We start from the raw sequence: 17,290 nt of genomic DNA, 5'->3' as shown, positions 1-17,290 counted from the left end.
TTCATGCTGATTTCCAAGTAAGATGCTCTGATTTTTAATTACGTGTGTAAAGTCTTTGATAATATATATATATATATCCAAAGTTATATAAATTATAAAGTGTGTTGAATAAATATAGCTCATAAATTTTCTGCGATTATAATATATTGATGAGTTGTACCATATTATCTTGTATTATACGGACTATGGTTCAACTTGTAACAAAGATGGTTTAATTGAACACCTTAAAATGTGATGCAAATTTGTCTTAATTTTAAAACAAATTACCTTTAATGTTGAAGCATAGCTCTAATGTAACTTATATGCTTAAATATGGAAAAAATTTGTGTTAATGTTAAATAAAATACTCTCTCAGATAAATCGGTTAACGTTGATCACTAATACGGTGCAAATTTGCTTTAATATTGAAACAAATTTGCACCACATTATTGATCACCATTAACTGATTTATCTGAGAGTTTATTTTATTTAACTGAGAATGTGTCGATACCACACGGTTTACCATATTATCCTTAATAAACCTGATTATGCAATGTGTACTATGGTGGTTCAGTTTAGCATTGTAAAATGTGGAGCAAATTTACTTTAATGTTAAAGCAAATTTATTACGTTTAATCAAGGTTAACTGATTTATCTGAGAGTGCATTTATACCATAATAAAACTCTGCAAAAATACAAAAGTATAGTATCAGAGAATCTGTAAATGGTTTAAAATTCTTATTAAATATATGCTGATATTAAACGAAACAAAAATGGTGAAACAGAAACTCAATTTTTGATTCTGAAGTAATAGTAAAATATAATCGATATCTAAATGAGCTTCATTATATATTGTTAAGAAAGCAGCTGCATTACATCTGAAAAATCACTTTTGACAGATTATATATTTTTACGTAGTCTTATCAGCACTTTTGTATATTTTAAATAACCTTTGTGTTCTCACATATATCTCTGGTCTGATATTTTCTGCAACTCGGTAAGACTCAATTTTATTGTGACACATTATTGTATGTTTTTATAGAATGGCTGATGAATGTAGAGTTGCCAAAATGAAAAACGGAATATCTCAATAACATATAATTTAATTATTTAATTTTCATGCTCTAAGATGAAATCTTAATGGTTCTAGAATTAATCTTAAATTTTTGTGGCGACGATATTTTAAGTTGAAAAAAGTACTCTCTATGAGTAAAAATTCCTTTTTTTTTGTTGCGGATTTTGACTCCTGACCGTCAAAATACGGGAGGTTATTTGGAAATAATTAGTGCAGATAGTTGCAGATAGGAGAGAGATCGAAAGTTTCAGACTATTTATAATGCTTTCACACTTTGCATATTTCATTATATTTTTCGAGCATTTTAAAGTAACTAAATAAATTTTATACGCAATTATAATACACGTTTTTCAAAAGATGATAGTTAAGTAAAAAATAATTTTTTTATCATAATTTATTATTTAACTGTTTATTTAAAATGTGAACAGAATTGATCAAGTAGTTTTTGGGAAATAAGAATTTGAAATATGACTTTTTTTTACTACTCAGCATGAAAAAGGAAAACGGGGCAAAAACGGGTGAGTTTAAAAAACGTGTTAATTTTAAGGGGCTTAAACTTTCGACCACTCTCCAGCCTAAACTATTGGGATCATATTTTCCAGGTTATGGCTGCCCTCCATATTTCATGGGTCAAGAATTGAAACTCTTCGAACATAAGGTATGTTTATTGAGAAAAATATGTTTTTTAATCTGATTTCATAACTTAAAATATTTTCTGCACAAACTTATTAGCGACTAAAATTGAGACCTTCGAACCATTAAGACCGCAGCTTAGTACGAGACGATCTGAGTAATATATTAAAAGTCAGTAACTCCCTCATGCATATGGATCTCACATAAAAACATACAGTGGTGGCCAAAAGTGTGGACATTTTTTGAAAGTTTCATGTTTTTCAACTTTGTGTGCTTGTAGAATATATTAGAATATAGTAATTTAATGTAGAATTTAATAACAAAAGCAGAATTTAAATATATGTATTACGAAAAAAGTTATGGTCATTTTAGTAGAACAAACAAACACAAATCGTTTTGAATAAGGACGTGTTTTGTAATTAAAGCGTACTAGCCAATCACAAACACTGTTCTTAGGACCAATCAAATGTCTGTAACTATAGTTCAGGTTATTTGGATGGTAATAGAGTTATTGTTGTGGAAATATTTTGAGGAATGATGCATACTAGTACAATTAAATAGAATATTGCAGTTTTTGAATATTTAAAGTCCTTTTTTTTATTAAACTAATTTTAAACAATGCCATCAGCAAGAAGAACTAATTGGACATCCACAAAAAGAAGCCGAATTGTCATATTGAGAGAAAATGGGATCTCTTATGCTGAAATTGCAAAACAAGTTGGTGATTCAGTAACTTGTTCTGGTGTACGAAAGTTCTGCTTACGTTATGAGAAAACGAAATCGGTGGAAAATAAAGCCAAATCAGGCCGAAAAAAATGCACAAGTGCAACTGCCGATAGAAAAATTAAACGGCTATGCCTTCAAGATGGAAAAATTTCATCAGATGCCATTAGATGTGAAATGAATGCAGCGGGTATTGCAGTAAGTTCAAGAACAATAAGACGAAGGTTATCAGGATTTAAACTACAAGCGAGAATTCCAAAGAAAAAACCATATTTAAATCAAAAGCAACGCGAAAAACGAGTTAAGTGGACAAAAGAACACATTAAATGGCCAGAAAATCAATGGAAGCAAGTAATCTGGAGCGATGATAGTAAAATATCACTCTTTGGTAGTGATGGTGGAAAATATGTGAGACGTAGAGTAGGTTAAGCACTTCATCCTGATTGCATTGAAGCAACTATAAAAAACCCAACAAATGTCATGATTTGGGCATGTATGTCTGCAGGTGGTGTGGGACGAATTTAAGTAATTGATGGCATCCTGAATGCCAAATGATACATCGAAACTGTCCTGAAACCAAAATTGATACCTTCCATCAGGGATCTCTTCCCCTACAACGCACCATTACTTTTTCAGCAGGATTCAGCTCCATGCCACACAGCAAAAGTATGCAAAACATGGTTTCAAAATAGAGGCATAGATATGTTACTAAGGCCAGGAAACAGTCCTGATCTCAATCCAATTGAAAATTTACGGCGACGTTTGAAAATTCCTGTACGAAAAAAACGTCCATCCAATAAAAGACAACTTATTGAAGCTATAATTGATTCTTGGCACCATGTGATTACGAAAGATGAACTCCAAACACTCGTTCACTCGATGAAAAGACGCTGTGAAGCTGTCTTAAATTATAAGGGTTATCCTACTAAGTATTGATTGTGTAAGCATCACTTTAAAAAAATGCAAATCNTAAGCACATATAAATTACCGTTCTGGTATCAAATATTCAAATAAATATATATATATTTCAAATCTTCAAAAGTATTCAAATTGTCAAATATTTAATCTTCAAAATGGAAATTAATAAATCTTCGCCTACCTTTCTTACCAATCCTTAAGACAAGGCCGCCCACCCGGGGGCGCCAGAAATGTCGTTCCTAACCGGATTGACTGTGTTTGTGAGAGGCATCTTGTCTATTGATTGATAACGTTTAAAAACAGGCAAAACAAAACATTTATTTTAAATAAAAAACAACAAAAAACAAAACAAAACACAGCGTTCCAAAGATATTTCAAAAAGCCAATTCAACGATATTTCCAGTTCTCTCTTTTTTCTCTTGCCATACTCAGAGTAACCTACATATTCTGAATACTTTTGGTGGCGCAAACTAATTGGAGTTAGTGATTGCCGCAACAACAGTTATAATTTTTTTTCGTGATTCCACCATGCATTTTACGTTTTTTTAGTTATCCGCGATGCCTTTTCCACCTAATTCCATGGCTAATCAGTATTTATTGCACATGGATGTTATATCTATTATACAGATATTTCTCTTTTAAAAGTGATGTATGTATCCAAAATTAGGTATCCAAAATTAGGTAAAATAATAAATTGGTACAACCTTTTAATTAAAATTAGATTTTTTAGAGCTTTTTGGTATTTTTGTTTCTTAAGCATATAGGAATTTATGTTTTTAGCGCTAAAGAATTTTAAAAATGGCAGACATAAAAGTTTTTTTTAATTTTACACTAGGGGACTAAGCCTCTTGTTTGCTGCCTCTCACCAACTCTTCGATGACTTCTTCGTAATAAATCTAATTGAAAACTTTCACTTAAAATATTTTTACTCTAAAGAATTCTGGTTGCTAACGCTTGTGCCCCCACATTCTACGTCCAATATTCATTACTTTAAATTAAATGGTTATTTTGAGTCCAATTTGATTAATAAATAGTATGAAAGACTTCATGAGATTCTGTTAAGATTTATTAGCGAATACCCAGTTTGGAGCACGTGCATCACATATTGTTAATCCTTAATGATACTTGGAGGCTTGTAACATATAGTGTACCAATTTTGTTTCTTCCTCATCTGTGAATATTTTGCGAATCTGTATATTTAAAATATATTTTAAGTCAGAATTTGGCTGCTCTCTGTTTTTTTAAAGGAAATAAAATGGCGGTTCAGAGTTTTCTTACTAATACTAAAGAATTCAGCAGCTGATAAAATTTGCCCTGATAAAATTTGCAGCAGTTTTTTCAACATTGTTAGCACGAACTGCTGTATTATTTTTATACTTTTTGCTTCTAATTCTTGTCATTAGTTAAGTCTAATGAGTTCCTAAAATAAGAAATAATAACTATTAAACTATTAATAAACACATATCATATAAATTAAAAAATACTTTGCATGCACAATATCTTTTTGATGAAAATCTATTTTTAATAAGGATTAATTATGCATACCTAGTGTCCCAAGGTGGGTCACCTCCATCTGTCTCGAGTTGCACCATATACTTAATAGGATATTTTAAAATATCATACTTTTAGGCTTAGCATTAGAACAATTAAATTTGATAACTTTTAAATTGAAAGTTTTCTACTTCATTATATTATCTTTTATTAAAAATAATTTCATTAAAGTTTCTTTATACAACTAATTAAACTTTTATAAGGAAGTAAATAAACATGCTTCAAAAAATAAAAATCTTAATAAATTCTTACCCGCTTAATCAATAGAATCAAAATATGTTCTAAAGTTAGGTGATGCTGACATTTATCTGAATTTGAAAGAACTAAAAGATAATTTAAAATTTAAGACCAATAAAAATGTCCCAAGGTGAGCCACTCTTCCCTATAAATAATTTTCTTTGGTAATCATGACTTTTTAAAACAAAATTAAAAATTAAGGGTATATTATTATAAAAAAATTTGGTGAGTTAACAACGTAGTTAAATATATTTGCTTGCAGAACAGGCTCCTATATTAAATACTATTTCTGCATGCATCACACTTTGCATGAAGCTGATCATTAAGTTTTAAATCATTTAGCGCATCTCGTTAATGGTAATCCATGAGCCGTGATAACTCAGGGGATAGAGCGTTCGTCTGTCAATAAGGTGAACCGGGATCGAAGCCTAGCGATGCTGGGCGATACGAATTCCGCATCCGGTTTTCACCGACTACAGTGCTGACGTAAAATATTTACAGTGGTAGACGTAACAAGGCTGAGGACCACAGTGGTGACGCAAATAAAAGAGGCACAAGGATATGATAAATTAAAAAACTATAAAACCATCTTGTTGATGAACAAATTATTTCATATGGGAAACAATCAGTATTCTTTCCAAAAAAAGAAAAAAAAAAACAATCTAACCCATTCCTGAGATAAATGTGGGAAAATTAACATCCGTCTAGAAAACTAACAGCTTGTTAGATTTCTGATTTTGATTCTAAACGAACAAATTTTAACATTCATGCTGATTTCCAAGTAAGATGCTCTGATTTTTAATTACGTGTGTAAAGTCTTTGATAATATATATATATATATCCAAAGTTATATAAATTATAAAGTGTGTTGAAAAATAATAGCGCTGATGAGTTGTATATTGATGAGTTGTACCATATTATCTTGAATTATACGGACTATAGTTCAACTTGTAACAAAGATGGTTTAATTGAGCACCTTAAAATACGATGCAAATTTGTCTTAATTTTGAAACAAATTAGCTTTAATGTTGAAGCATAGCTCTAATGTAAATTATATGTTGAAATGTGGAAAAAATTTGTTTTAATGCTGAATAAAATACTCTCTCAGATAAATCGGTTAACGTTGATCAATATTACGGTGCAAAATTGCTTCAATATTGAAGCAAATTTGCACTACATAATAAATCAACATTAACTGATTTATCTGAGAGTTTATTTTATTTATCTTAGAATGTGTCGATATCACACGGTGTACCATATTATCCTTAATAAACCTGATTATGTTATGCGTGCTATGGTTTAACTTTTACGAAGATGGTTCAGTTTAGCATTTTAAAATGTGGTGCAAGTTCACTTTAATGTTAAAGCAAATTTATTACGTTAAATCAAGGTTAACCGAATTATCTGGGAGTGCATTTATACCATAATAAAACTCTATAAAAATACAAAAGAATAATATCAGAGAATCTGCAAATGGTTTAAAATTCTTATTAAATATATGTTGATATTAAACAGAACAAAAATGGTGAAACAGAAACTCAATTTTTGATTCTGATTAATTTGTAAAAGTAAAATATAATCGATATCTAATTGAGCTTCATTATATATTGTTAAGAAAGCAGCTGCATTACATCTGAAAAGTCACTTTTGACAGATTATATATTTTTACGTAGTCTTATCAGCACTTTAGTGCATTTTAAATAACCTTTCTGTTCTCAGATATACCTTTTGTCTGATATTTTCTGAAACTTGGTAAGACTCAATTTTTTTGTGACGAATTAATCTATGTTTTTATAGAATGGTTGATGAATGCAGAGTTGCCAAAATTAAAAACGGAATATCTCAATAACATATAATCTAATGATTTAATTTTCGCGTTCTAAGATGAAATCATTATGGTTCGAGAACTAATCTTAAATTTTTGTGGCGACGATATTTTAAGTTGAAGAAAGAACTTTCTCTGAAAAAAAATGCCTTTTTTTGACGGATTTGGACTCCTGACCGTCAAAATATGGGCGGTTATCTGGAAATAAATAGTGCCGATAGTTGTAGATAGGAGAGAGGACGAAAGTTTCAGACTATTTATAATACTTTCACACTTTGCATATTTCATTGTATTTTTCGAGCAATTTAAAGAAACTAAATACATTTTACACGCAATTATAATACACGTTTTTCAAACGATGATAATTAAATAAAAAATAATTTTTTACAATAATTTATTATTTAATTGTTTATTTTAATTATGGTCAAAAAACTTTTGAAAGACAAATAATGCAATAAATGAAAAATAGTGTATTCAATTGCTTACGTCATTTTTAACTGCATAATTTTAAATGACTAAGTCCAAAATGTGAACAGAATTGATCAAGTAGATTTTAGGAAATAAAAATTTAAAATATGACTTTTTTTTACTACTTAGCATGAAAAAGGAAAACGGGGCAAAAACGGTTGAGTTTAAAAAACGTGTTAATTTTAAGGGGCTTAAACTTTTGACCACTCTCCTGCCTAAACTATTGAGATCATATTTTCCAGGTTATGGCTACCCTCCATATTTTCTGGGTCAAGAATTGAAACTCTTCTAACATAAGGTATGTTTATTGAGAAAAATATGTTTTTGTATCTGATTTCATATTAGTGACTAAATTTGAGACCTTCGAACCATTAAGACTGCAGCTTAGTACGAGACAATCTGAGTAATATATTAAAAGTTAATAACTCCCTCATGCATATGGATCTCACATAAAAACATACAGTGGTGGCCAAACGTGTGGATATTTTTTGAAATTTTCATGTTTTTCAACTTTATGTGCTTGTAGAATATATTAGAATGTAGTAATTTAATGTAGAATTTAATAACAATAACAGAATTTAAATATCTGTATTACAAAAAAAGTTATGTTCATTTTAGTACAACAGACAAACACAAATCGTTTTGAATAAGGACGTGTTTTGTAATATAAGCGTACTAGCCAATCACAAATACTGTTCCTAGGACCTGTTTGTAACTATAGTTTAGGTTATTTGGGTGGTAAAAGAGTTATTGTTGTGGAAATATTTTGAGGAAGGATGCATACTAGTACAATTAAATAGATTATTGCTGTTTTTGAATATTTAAAGTCCTTTTTTTAATTAAACTAATTTTAAACAATGTCATCAACAAGAAGAACTAATTGGACAACTACAAAAAAAAGTCGAATTGTCATATTGAGAGAAAATGGCCTCGTTTATGCTGAAATTGAAAGACAAGTTGGTGATTCAGTAACTTGTTCCGGTGTGCGAAAGTTCTGCTTACGTTATGAAAAAACGAAATCGGTGGTAAAAAAGCCAAATCAAGCCGAAAAAAATGCACAAGTGCTACTGCCGATAGAAAAATTAAACGGCTATGCCTTCAAGAGAGAAAAATTTCATCAGATGCCATTAGATGTGAAATGAATGCAGTGGGTATTGCAGTAAGTTCAAGAACAATAAGAAGAAGGTTATCAGGATTTGGACTACAAGCTAGAATTCCAAGGAAAAAGACCATATTTAAATCAAAAGCAACGCGAAAAACGAGTTAAGTGGGCAGAAGAACACATTAAATGGTCAGAAAATCAATGGAAGCAAGTAATCTGGAGCGATGAGAATAAAATATCACACTTTGGGAGTGATGGTAGAAAATACGTGAGACGTAGAGTAGGTTAAGCACTTCATCCTGATTGCATTGAAGCAACTATAAAAAACCCAACAAATGTCATGATTTGGGCATGTATGTCTGCAGATGGTGTGGGACGAATTCAAGTAATTGATGGCATCCTGAATGCCAAATAATACATCGAAACTGTCCTGAAACCAAAATTGATTCCTTCCGTCAGGTATCTCTTCCCCAACAGCGCACCATTTATTTTTCAGCAGGATTCAGCTTCATGCCACACAGCAAAAGTATGCTAAGCATGGTTTCAAAATAAAGGCATAGATATATTACCATGACCAGGAAACAGCCCTGATCTCAATCCAATTGAAAATTTGTGGCGACGTTTGAAAATTCTTGTACGAAAAAAGCGTCCATCCAATAAAAGACAACTTATTGAAACTATAACTGATTCTTGACACCATGTGATTACGAAAGATGAACTCCAAACACTTGTTCACTCGATGAAAAGACGCTGTGAAGCTGTCTTAAAAAGTAAGGGTTATCCTACTAAGTATTGATTTTGTAAGTATCACTTTAAAAAAATTCAAATCTAAGGTAGATCTTACTATTAGTTGCATAACTTTTTTTGTAATACAGATATTGTAATACTGTATTTATTATTACATGTTACATTAAATTACCTTCAATTTGATATGTAAACGTTTGAATTTAAGTGAAAATTAATATATTCTTCAAGCACACAGAGTTGAAAAACGTGAAACTTTCAAAAAATGTCCACACTTTTGGCAACCACTGTATATATTTTTGCTTCATAATGCTATTGACATTCGTATTTGGACTGTAATTTAAATTTAGTCCTTATTTGGAGACTCCAAATAGTTCTTTGAAATCGCACCAGGTGGCAGGCCATTAAAGAAAGTTAAGAGAATATTATGTAATCTCTTTGGAGTCGACGGAAGATTCAAGAAAGAAGTGAAAATCTGATATTCTGTTAATTTATTTTGGAGGGTATATTAAATTACTGGAAAGGCTAATATATAATTTTACACCTTATTGTATTTAGTAAATGAAGTATGAGTATTCAGTTTTTCCAGGATTAAAATTATATAGGACATGAAGACACCAATTTTTGACTATACAGGACAAATATTTCCAAGAATAAATTATTACTCCACAATCCTGAGACAATAAATCGGCTTGTACCATATCGAAATGTTTTTTACAACTCAATTAAAAATTCAGGCATGAGATGGTTAAGGTGTTTCGTGTTTTATTTTGTATGGAAAGTATGTATTAGAAAATGTTTTATGAATTTATATTTTATTATTCGATTTAATTTTTTATGCACATTTCAGATTACAGATGGCATTCATAGCTAGCATTTTGTTGCTTGTGTACAGCACCATTGCTGTCGATGCTTTATTGAATGAATGTCCACCTTTAGAATCAACATTGTGCACCTGCACAATCAAGTGGGGTAATTTAACTATATTTTAGTACAATTAATTGCTTGTGTGTATCTGTTTCCTTTTAAGAACGTTTTTTGACTTATGGTTCTTGCTCGCTTTTTTCGTTAATCGGATTTTTTCCAACTGTTAAAAAGATAATATAACTCAAGACCTAACTCAATATTTAGAATTACCAAACACTGTAAAATATTCCGGATCAGATCACAATAAGAAATATAGGCTTTTTGAGTGCATCATCCGTAAAATCCATTTTACCGCAAAATCAATTTTTGTCGTAAAATATTATACCGTAATTTTGGCTGTAATAATAATTGAATTCAAGTGATTCTGCCACTCTACGGCAATTATTGCTGTATAAATTACAGTATTGCTCCTTAAAATGTTCCGATAAAAATGGATTTTATGGAAAAATGTAACAGCACTCTCAGTGCCTGTGCTTTTTACCATAATTTGAATCGGAATCTTTTACAGTGTAGATTACCACGGGACATTAAATTAAATGGTCTCTAAACAAAGATGGAAATTTTTTGACTGTTTCAAGTAATAGGTATTTTATAGATGACTGTAATTACTGACAGGCACCTGTTAAGAGCAAACTGTTAAGTTTCATGAATTTCAAAAAAATTATTATTTCTTACATATTGAATACTATCCGATTGAACATGCGTAAAGTGCAAGTAGTTTGATAATATATTTAATTTTTGTATATTTATTTGAAAGGTAGATTTCAATACTATGGTTATTAAGAAAAAGTATATGATTTCATAGTAACAGAGAATTTTTTTTTTCGAATTCAGTTTCAAAAATTACCAAAAATACACACGTTTTTTGAGTCATAAATGTAGGTACCTCTAATTTTCCTATGATGTAGGTCAATACTTTTGTCTTCAATTTTCGTTTGTCTGAATGAATATGTGTTTTTTTAAAAATAATTTTGAGTTATACAATTAGATTTATTGTAAATAAAATATAATTCACGTTGAACTTGAAGGAAATAAGATACCCTTTGAACAAAAGAGACACCATCAGACAATAATTTTGCAAAAAGAACATTTTTTTAATCATTAATAAAAAANTACGGACTTAGGTTGATTCTTACTGCTATTTTTACTTCAAGATAGTTAGCTTTTCGGACCGCATTCGTAATTTATATTAGTAGTTCGAAAACATTTCTTTATGTGAACATTTCTTTATTCTGTTCTATTAAATTATTTTGTGTTTTTGTGGGGACATTTTTATGATTATCAAAGTACTTGTAAATAAAATTTCAATTATTTCAATTGGAGTGATTTGAATTGGAGTCATTTTGACCTAGTTTTTCCTTTTAGGTCCCTTAGTTACTTGCTCTAAAATAACAGATGTAAAAACATTGAAGTCAACACTTGAAGTGTTGAAAGGTTACTCTATCGACCTAAAACTCTCCGATGTTGAACTTCCTGAATTAGCACCAGACACATTTCAAGGATTGCATATTGAGCTTCTTGCTTTGAACAAAATTGAAGTTGCTTCATCAGATGTTATACAATTCCAAGGATTAGAAAAGTCTTTGATAATTCTTGAAATTAACAACAGTTTTAAAAAGAATCCTCTTCCAGGTTTGAAGTTAGACAATCTTGTGAATTTAAAGGTAGGTTTCAGAAAAAATTTTTCAATAAGATTTTAAACAATTATGAGAATTATTGGGGCAAGTTTGTCTAAAAGATTTCTCGAAAATCATCTTAGAGTAAATTATTTTATTATAGAATAATTTATTCAGAGTTAGAGAGATTAATCAAATTATTTAGTGCTTAACCTATTCCCTGCACGAAGGCATGTAAACTGCATTCAATATAGTAAACGTGTTTGGTAAGCAAAATTATCTATTTATGGTTTTGAACTCATTGAAATCTGTTATGAGCATTAGAGAGGAATACGTTATCTATAACTTACTAGTTTTACATTTTTTTCCAATAAATCAGAATCTGTATTTATGCAATAAAAAAAATTTGGGAAAGTTTAAATTTGATGTAACTATCTTAAAATAAAAATAACCGCGGGGGTGAGAGAATAGTAGTGAGCAGGGTCAGAGCCCTTTCGTCTTTCATAGCAATTAAAATAAACCAGAACTTGAACAAAAACTAGCAAATAAAGTTAATTGGGTTTTGCATCCATTTAACTTTATTCGATGTTAGTTCAGGTTTTGGTAGTAGTTTTATCAGTACAGTAAAAGCTTCAAAATTTTTAAAGTTTTTTAAGCTGTGAAAAGTTTAAAAGGCTTGTTTAGAAGGTTTCATCAACAAAAATATGCAGTGTATTTTCAAAACATTATCCCTCAGAATAATATTTTTGGGATCCTTATCTTGGATAATGAATTAAATAAAATAATAAATTTTCAATTTGAAATTAGGTTTAAACTGAGACGAGTTTTGTATTTGTAAACAAAGGAAATGATGCATTTTGCTAGGCTGTTTTATAGTTTAAATTTTAAAAAAGGGAATTAATCTGGTTTGCTTTTCAATTTTTTTTTACTTTTGATAAGTAGTACTTGATAAGTACTCGCTTTTTATTCTCAATTTGCTAATGATTCGTTGAAGTTTGATAGTGTTTTCCTTTATATTTTTTTAAAATTAATTACTTGCTACTTAAACAGTGCAATTCACAATAACATTATTTGTGGTACTTATAAGCAGCAAATGGACACATGGAAACACTGTTTAACGGAATAAAACTGTTACAAATATTAAAAAAAATTCGAGTGTATGAAATTGGTAATTTCTTTAGATACGTTATTTGTCTTCATAAGTAAATGTCTTAAACTTAAAGTTTCAATTAAAAACTATACAAAGTGATGGATAAATTATGTAAATACAAAGGAAATAGTTCAAAGTTAACGAATATGTAATGAATTAGCTCTTTTTTTAAATTTGATTACTCGATAGTCTTATAATAATTTTATGAAATGATAAACTTAGGGGATAGTGGGTTCGCCTTCCAGTGAGGCGAGTCAAATTCGAATCCCAGTCGATATGAATTCCGCATCCGGTTTGCACCGACTACAGTGCTGACGTTAAACATCCTCAATGGTAGACGGATCATGGGTTAGAGTCTCCTTGCCGTCAGACTAACCGTGGGAGTTACTCGCGGTCTTCCTCTTAATGTAACGGAAATGCTGGTTAGCTCCATCTAAAAGTCCTCCACGAAGGCAAATTTCTCCCAATATTCGATCCAGGAGTTCCCTTGTCTTCTGGATTGGTTCAAAATTACAAGGCTACGGAGTTGAACATTAGTAGTCATTAAACCATAAAATTGAGTCGACTGTTCAACGACGGTTATAAAAATAAAATAAAATATTAGCTTACGGCAGGGGTAGCCTGGTCGGTAGGGCGCTGGTCCCACGTCCAAGAGTTCGTGGGATCGATCCTCACCGGTCGAAGACTCCCCGCGTAGTAAACGGTGGCTGAAGCACGTTAAATTTGTTGAGTCGCAAGATCCTCCATGCCCCCATAACAAATCAATACCTAAGGGGGTACTGATCAAGGAGTTTATTTGTGTTCTGGATTGGTTTAAAAATTACAAGGATACGGAGTTAGAGATTAGTAGTCTTAAACCAAAAATTGGGTCGGCTGTTCAACGACGGATTAAAAAAAAGAAGAAAAAAAAATTAGTTTATGCCCAAAAATAGGGACAATTTTATTTGGAAATAAAATAACAGTAAATTCTGCTTATAGTAGTACGGAATTGATTTAAACTCGTAATTCAGTACAATGCTCCACATGTAATTTGGAAATAAAATAACAGTAAATTCTGCTTATAGTAGTAGGGAATTGATTTAAACTCGTAATTCAGTACAATGCTCCACCTGAAATTCGGAAATAAAATAACAGTAAATTCTGCTTTTAGTAGTAGGGAATTGATTTAAACTCGTAATTCAGTACAGTGCTCCACCTGTAATTTGGAAATAAAATTACAGTAAATTCTGCTTATAGTAGTAGGGAATTGATTTAAACTCGTAATTCAGAAAGAAAAATGAGGCCTACTTAGTAACTAAACAAGAAAAGTTTTTAAAGAAAGATTTAAAAGTTCAGGTTTTTTTTACAAATATATTAGTAGAAAAATATTAACACTTTACTTAAAATGAAATTCCGTTCAGCAATGAATTGATAATAATAAGTAAAACATCTTTACATTTGTATTGTCATAATTGTATAAAATGTATCGATTAATATTTATATTATACTTAGTATTGTATTATATACTTCGTCAATGATTGATGTTTTAACTTTGTAACCTTCGGCTGTGTCCTTATAATGCACAAGGTTTTCTTTTTTGATGTTTGTTTATTTTTGTTATGTTGAATCGCATTAACTTTTGACCTTTGTCAAAATTTTATTTTTAGTCTGTGATCATGAAGGAAAATAACATAGATGATTTAACTAATGACTGGTTTGCTGGAGGCTCAAAAAAACTATCTACTATTTTGCTACTAAGGAATGATCTTAGGACACTAGGAGACAAAGCCTTCCAATCCTTAGATGGCTTGATGATGCTTTGGATTACTGGAAATTCTTTTAGAAAAATATCAAGATCTATGTTCCCTTCAAATTCTAATGTTCTAGAGAATATTGATTTGTCGTAAGATTCAATTTGATCTGGTAATATTTTTTGTGCCAATTATTTTAAATGGAATACTGGTGAAACCGTAATAAGAGGTATCTAAAAAATAAATTTAAAAGAGCTTCTCTTATTGAAATTTAAGTAGCATTATATAAATTACCTCCAGGATTTAAAGTGGTAAGATAAGCATTCAGAAATGAGCGCTCATTCTCAGGACTTGCCAGACGTATTTGGTTATGACTTATTTTAATTTGAATCTTCTGTATGATAGATTTCCGTCGTGCAGTTTCAGTATAAGATTAATTACTGTTAATCACAAACAATCATTTAACAATGGATATAGATTTTTAAAAATAGTGAACGAATTGTTCCCAAGTGTGGCAAAAACGTGCATAAAACAAACATCCATCTGAGTTGATAGTAGGTCTTCATTAAGTTAAATTAACTTACTTCAATAAATGTTAGTTCAATAATTCAATTAAATAAAAAGAGCAATTCAGTTTTCTCTAAGTGTTGAAACTTTTGCGTATTTAATTGGGTTATCCCGAGGAATAAATTTTCGGTTGTATCTATGAAAACACACGATATTGCTTAAATCAGGAATGGGAATTTCAAATCTGAGGTTGGTTCTGCTCCTAAAGATACAGATTATTTTTAAAATCAGCTTTATTGACTACTTTTTTGTCGAAGTCAATAAGCTAAAAACGTTACGTATAGCAAGGGGTTGTGTAAATGATGCCACAAACTTCTAGGGGAGTAAATAATATCATAAAGATTAAAATTTCATAGAAGCTCATACCTGAAAATGTCATAGTACGTGTTTAGGAGAGCTTTCTATTATGATTTGTTCAGAAGCATATGAAGAAACAATTCATAATGGGCAAGAGCCTCTAGCGGTGTATGATGACATTGTCGGACATGGGTTTCTATGCAACTTTAATTTTGATAATGTGTCCCTACTTTCCTAGAAATTTGTCCTATATTTCGAAAAAAAAAATAAAATTATTAAGTCATTAAAAAATCGGAGTTTGTAGGGAGAAAATGATTGTAGATTTGAAACCAGTGATCTTAGTCAGCTCTGCAGATGCAAAAGTACCTGAGATCTGTTTAAAAAAAATCATGCAACAGAAAGAAAAATCAGTTCCCTAGTGTATTGAATGATACGCAGACTGTAAGAACTGTAATGTATTATCATCCGAATCCGGTGTTAAAAATTATGTGTTATTTCAAGTTTATACCAAATTGAGAGTTCATAAATAATTATTAGAAAAGTGCAGAAAAGTTAATTAAACTAAAGCTAAATTACAATTTTGCATATTATAAAGAAGTCATTCTTCATGCTTTTAAAATAGAATTAAACTTCTATCTTGCAGGAACAATAAAATAAAAGAGATTCCCTTTGGTTTGTTCAGCAATATGCCTGAATTGGCCTATGTCAATTTGGCTAATAATTGGATTGATACAGTTGAGGAGGATGAAACCATATTGAAAAAGACACGGATACATTTAGAAGGTGAGTACTGCCTTTTAATGCATTTGTGATTAGCTGTTTTAAGAAAATGCCTTTGAATGGATTAAATGTTAAAATTATTTTTACATCTTGTGCATGTTAATACATTAGCTAAAAATGTGCGTCGAATTAAAATGTCTTTCATATTAAAATGATAACTAATATTAAAGTTGCGACGCTGTCCTCATTAATGAAAGAAAATTATTTTCTACGTTTTAGAAAAGAAAGTTGCATACAAATTTAGACAGAACTTTTACTTGATGTGAGTTAAGAATAATTTTAATGAGAATATACTAGTGACTAGTGAGTATTATACTGCTGAATTGAGTTTTAATAATCGTAGTGGTAGTTACGCCCCAATACTCCTCCACCAGAATTTTATCAGGGATAGAATTGGATGAACGGATACCACTAGTTGCTGTACTTGTGAAAGACCGGGAGAGCAGGATAAAGATCACCTGGTTTTTGATTGCTGAATGTGAGAGGTGTATTAACTTCATGGTAGTAGTCGCTCCTGTGTTGCCTTTAGCAGTCGAGTGTATGCAGGCTGACATTGTGTGTAATAGAGACGAGACTGAGCAGCAACAGCGTGAGGAAGTGGATAATGTTGTAGTCACAAGTAGCAAGTATACTGTTCAATGTGGACCATCCAATGAAGTAGGCGTTACCAGATCGAAGTGGGCGTTACTGTCAAGATAGGCCTGATCGTATCACACCCGTAAGTCACCAATGTGTGGGGGGGGGGAGTTATCGACAATGCCAATCTTCTATCAAAAGGTACCTCTTAATTGAATCAAGTTAGCATGTCTTATATACCAGCGAATTGATGTTTAATAATCATAGTGGTAGTTACGCCACAGTAACTTCAATGAAATTGAAAAATTGATAAGAATAACTTGAAAAGTAAAGTATTGATAAGAATTACTTTAAAAATATTGATAAGAATAACTATAAAAGTATCTTCAATT

At 30.7% G+C, this 17,290-nt stretch overlaps 1 protein-coding gene across 1 annotated transcript; it reads left to right on the top strand.

Moving 5' to 3' along the window:
- Positions 1-5,868: 5,868 nt before the first annotated feature.
- Positions 5,869-17,021, top strand: LOC107455532 (leucine-rich repeat-containing protein let-4-like). The gene is made up of 6 exons (XM_071180332.1): positions 5,869-5,897; positions 10,106-10,227; positions 11,548-11,846; positions 14,595-14,830; positions 16,186-16,325; positions 16,666-17,021. The coding sequence occupies exons 1-6, from the start codon at positions 5,884-5,886 to the stop codon at positions 17,019-17,021; spliced, it is 1,167 nt and encodes a 388-aa protein (XP_071036433.1). The 5' UTR covers positions 5,869-5,883.
- The last annotated feature ends 269 nt before the right edge of the window (positions 17,022-17,290 follow it).

This window comes from Parasteatoda tepidariorum, chromosome 4 (genome assembly GCF_043381705.1).
Source record: "Parasteatoda tepidariorum isolate YZ-2023 chromosome 4, CAS_Ptep_4.0, whole genome shotgun sequence".
Lineage (NCBI taxonomy): Eukaryota > Metazoa > Arthropoda > Arachnida > Araneae > Theridiidae > Parasteatoda > Parasteatoda tepidariorum.
The sequence above is the reverse complement of the archived record's forward strand: the minus strand, read 5'-3'. Positions and strand labels throughout refer to the sequence as shown.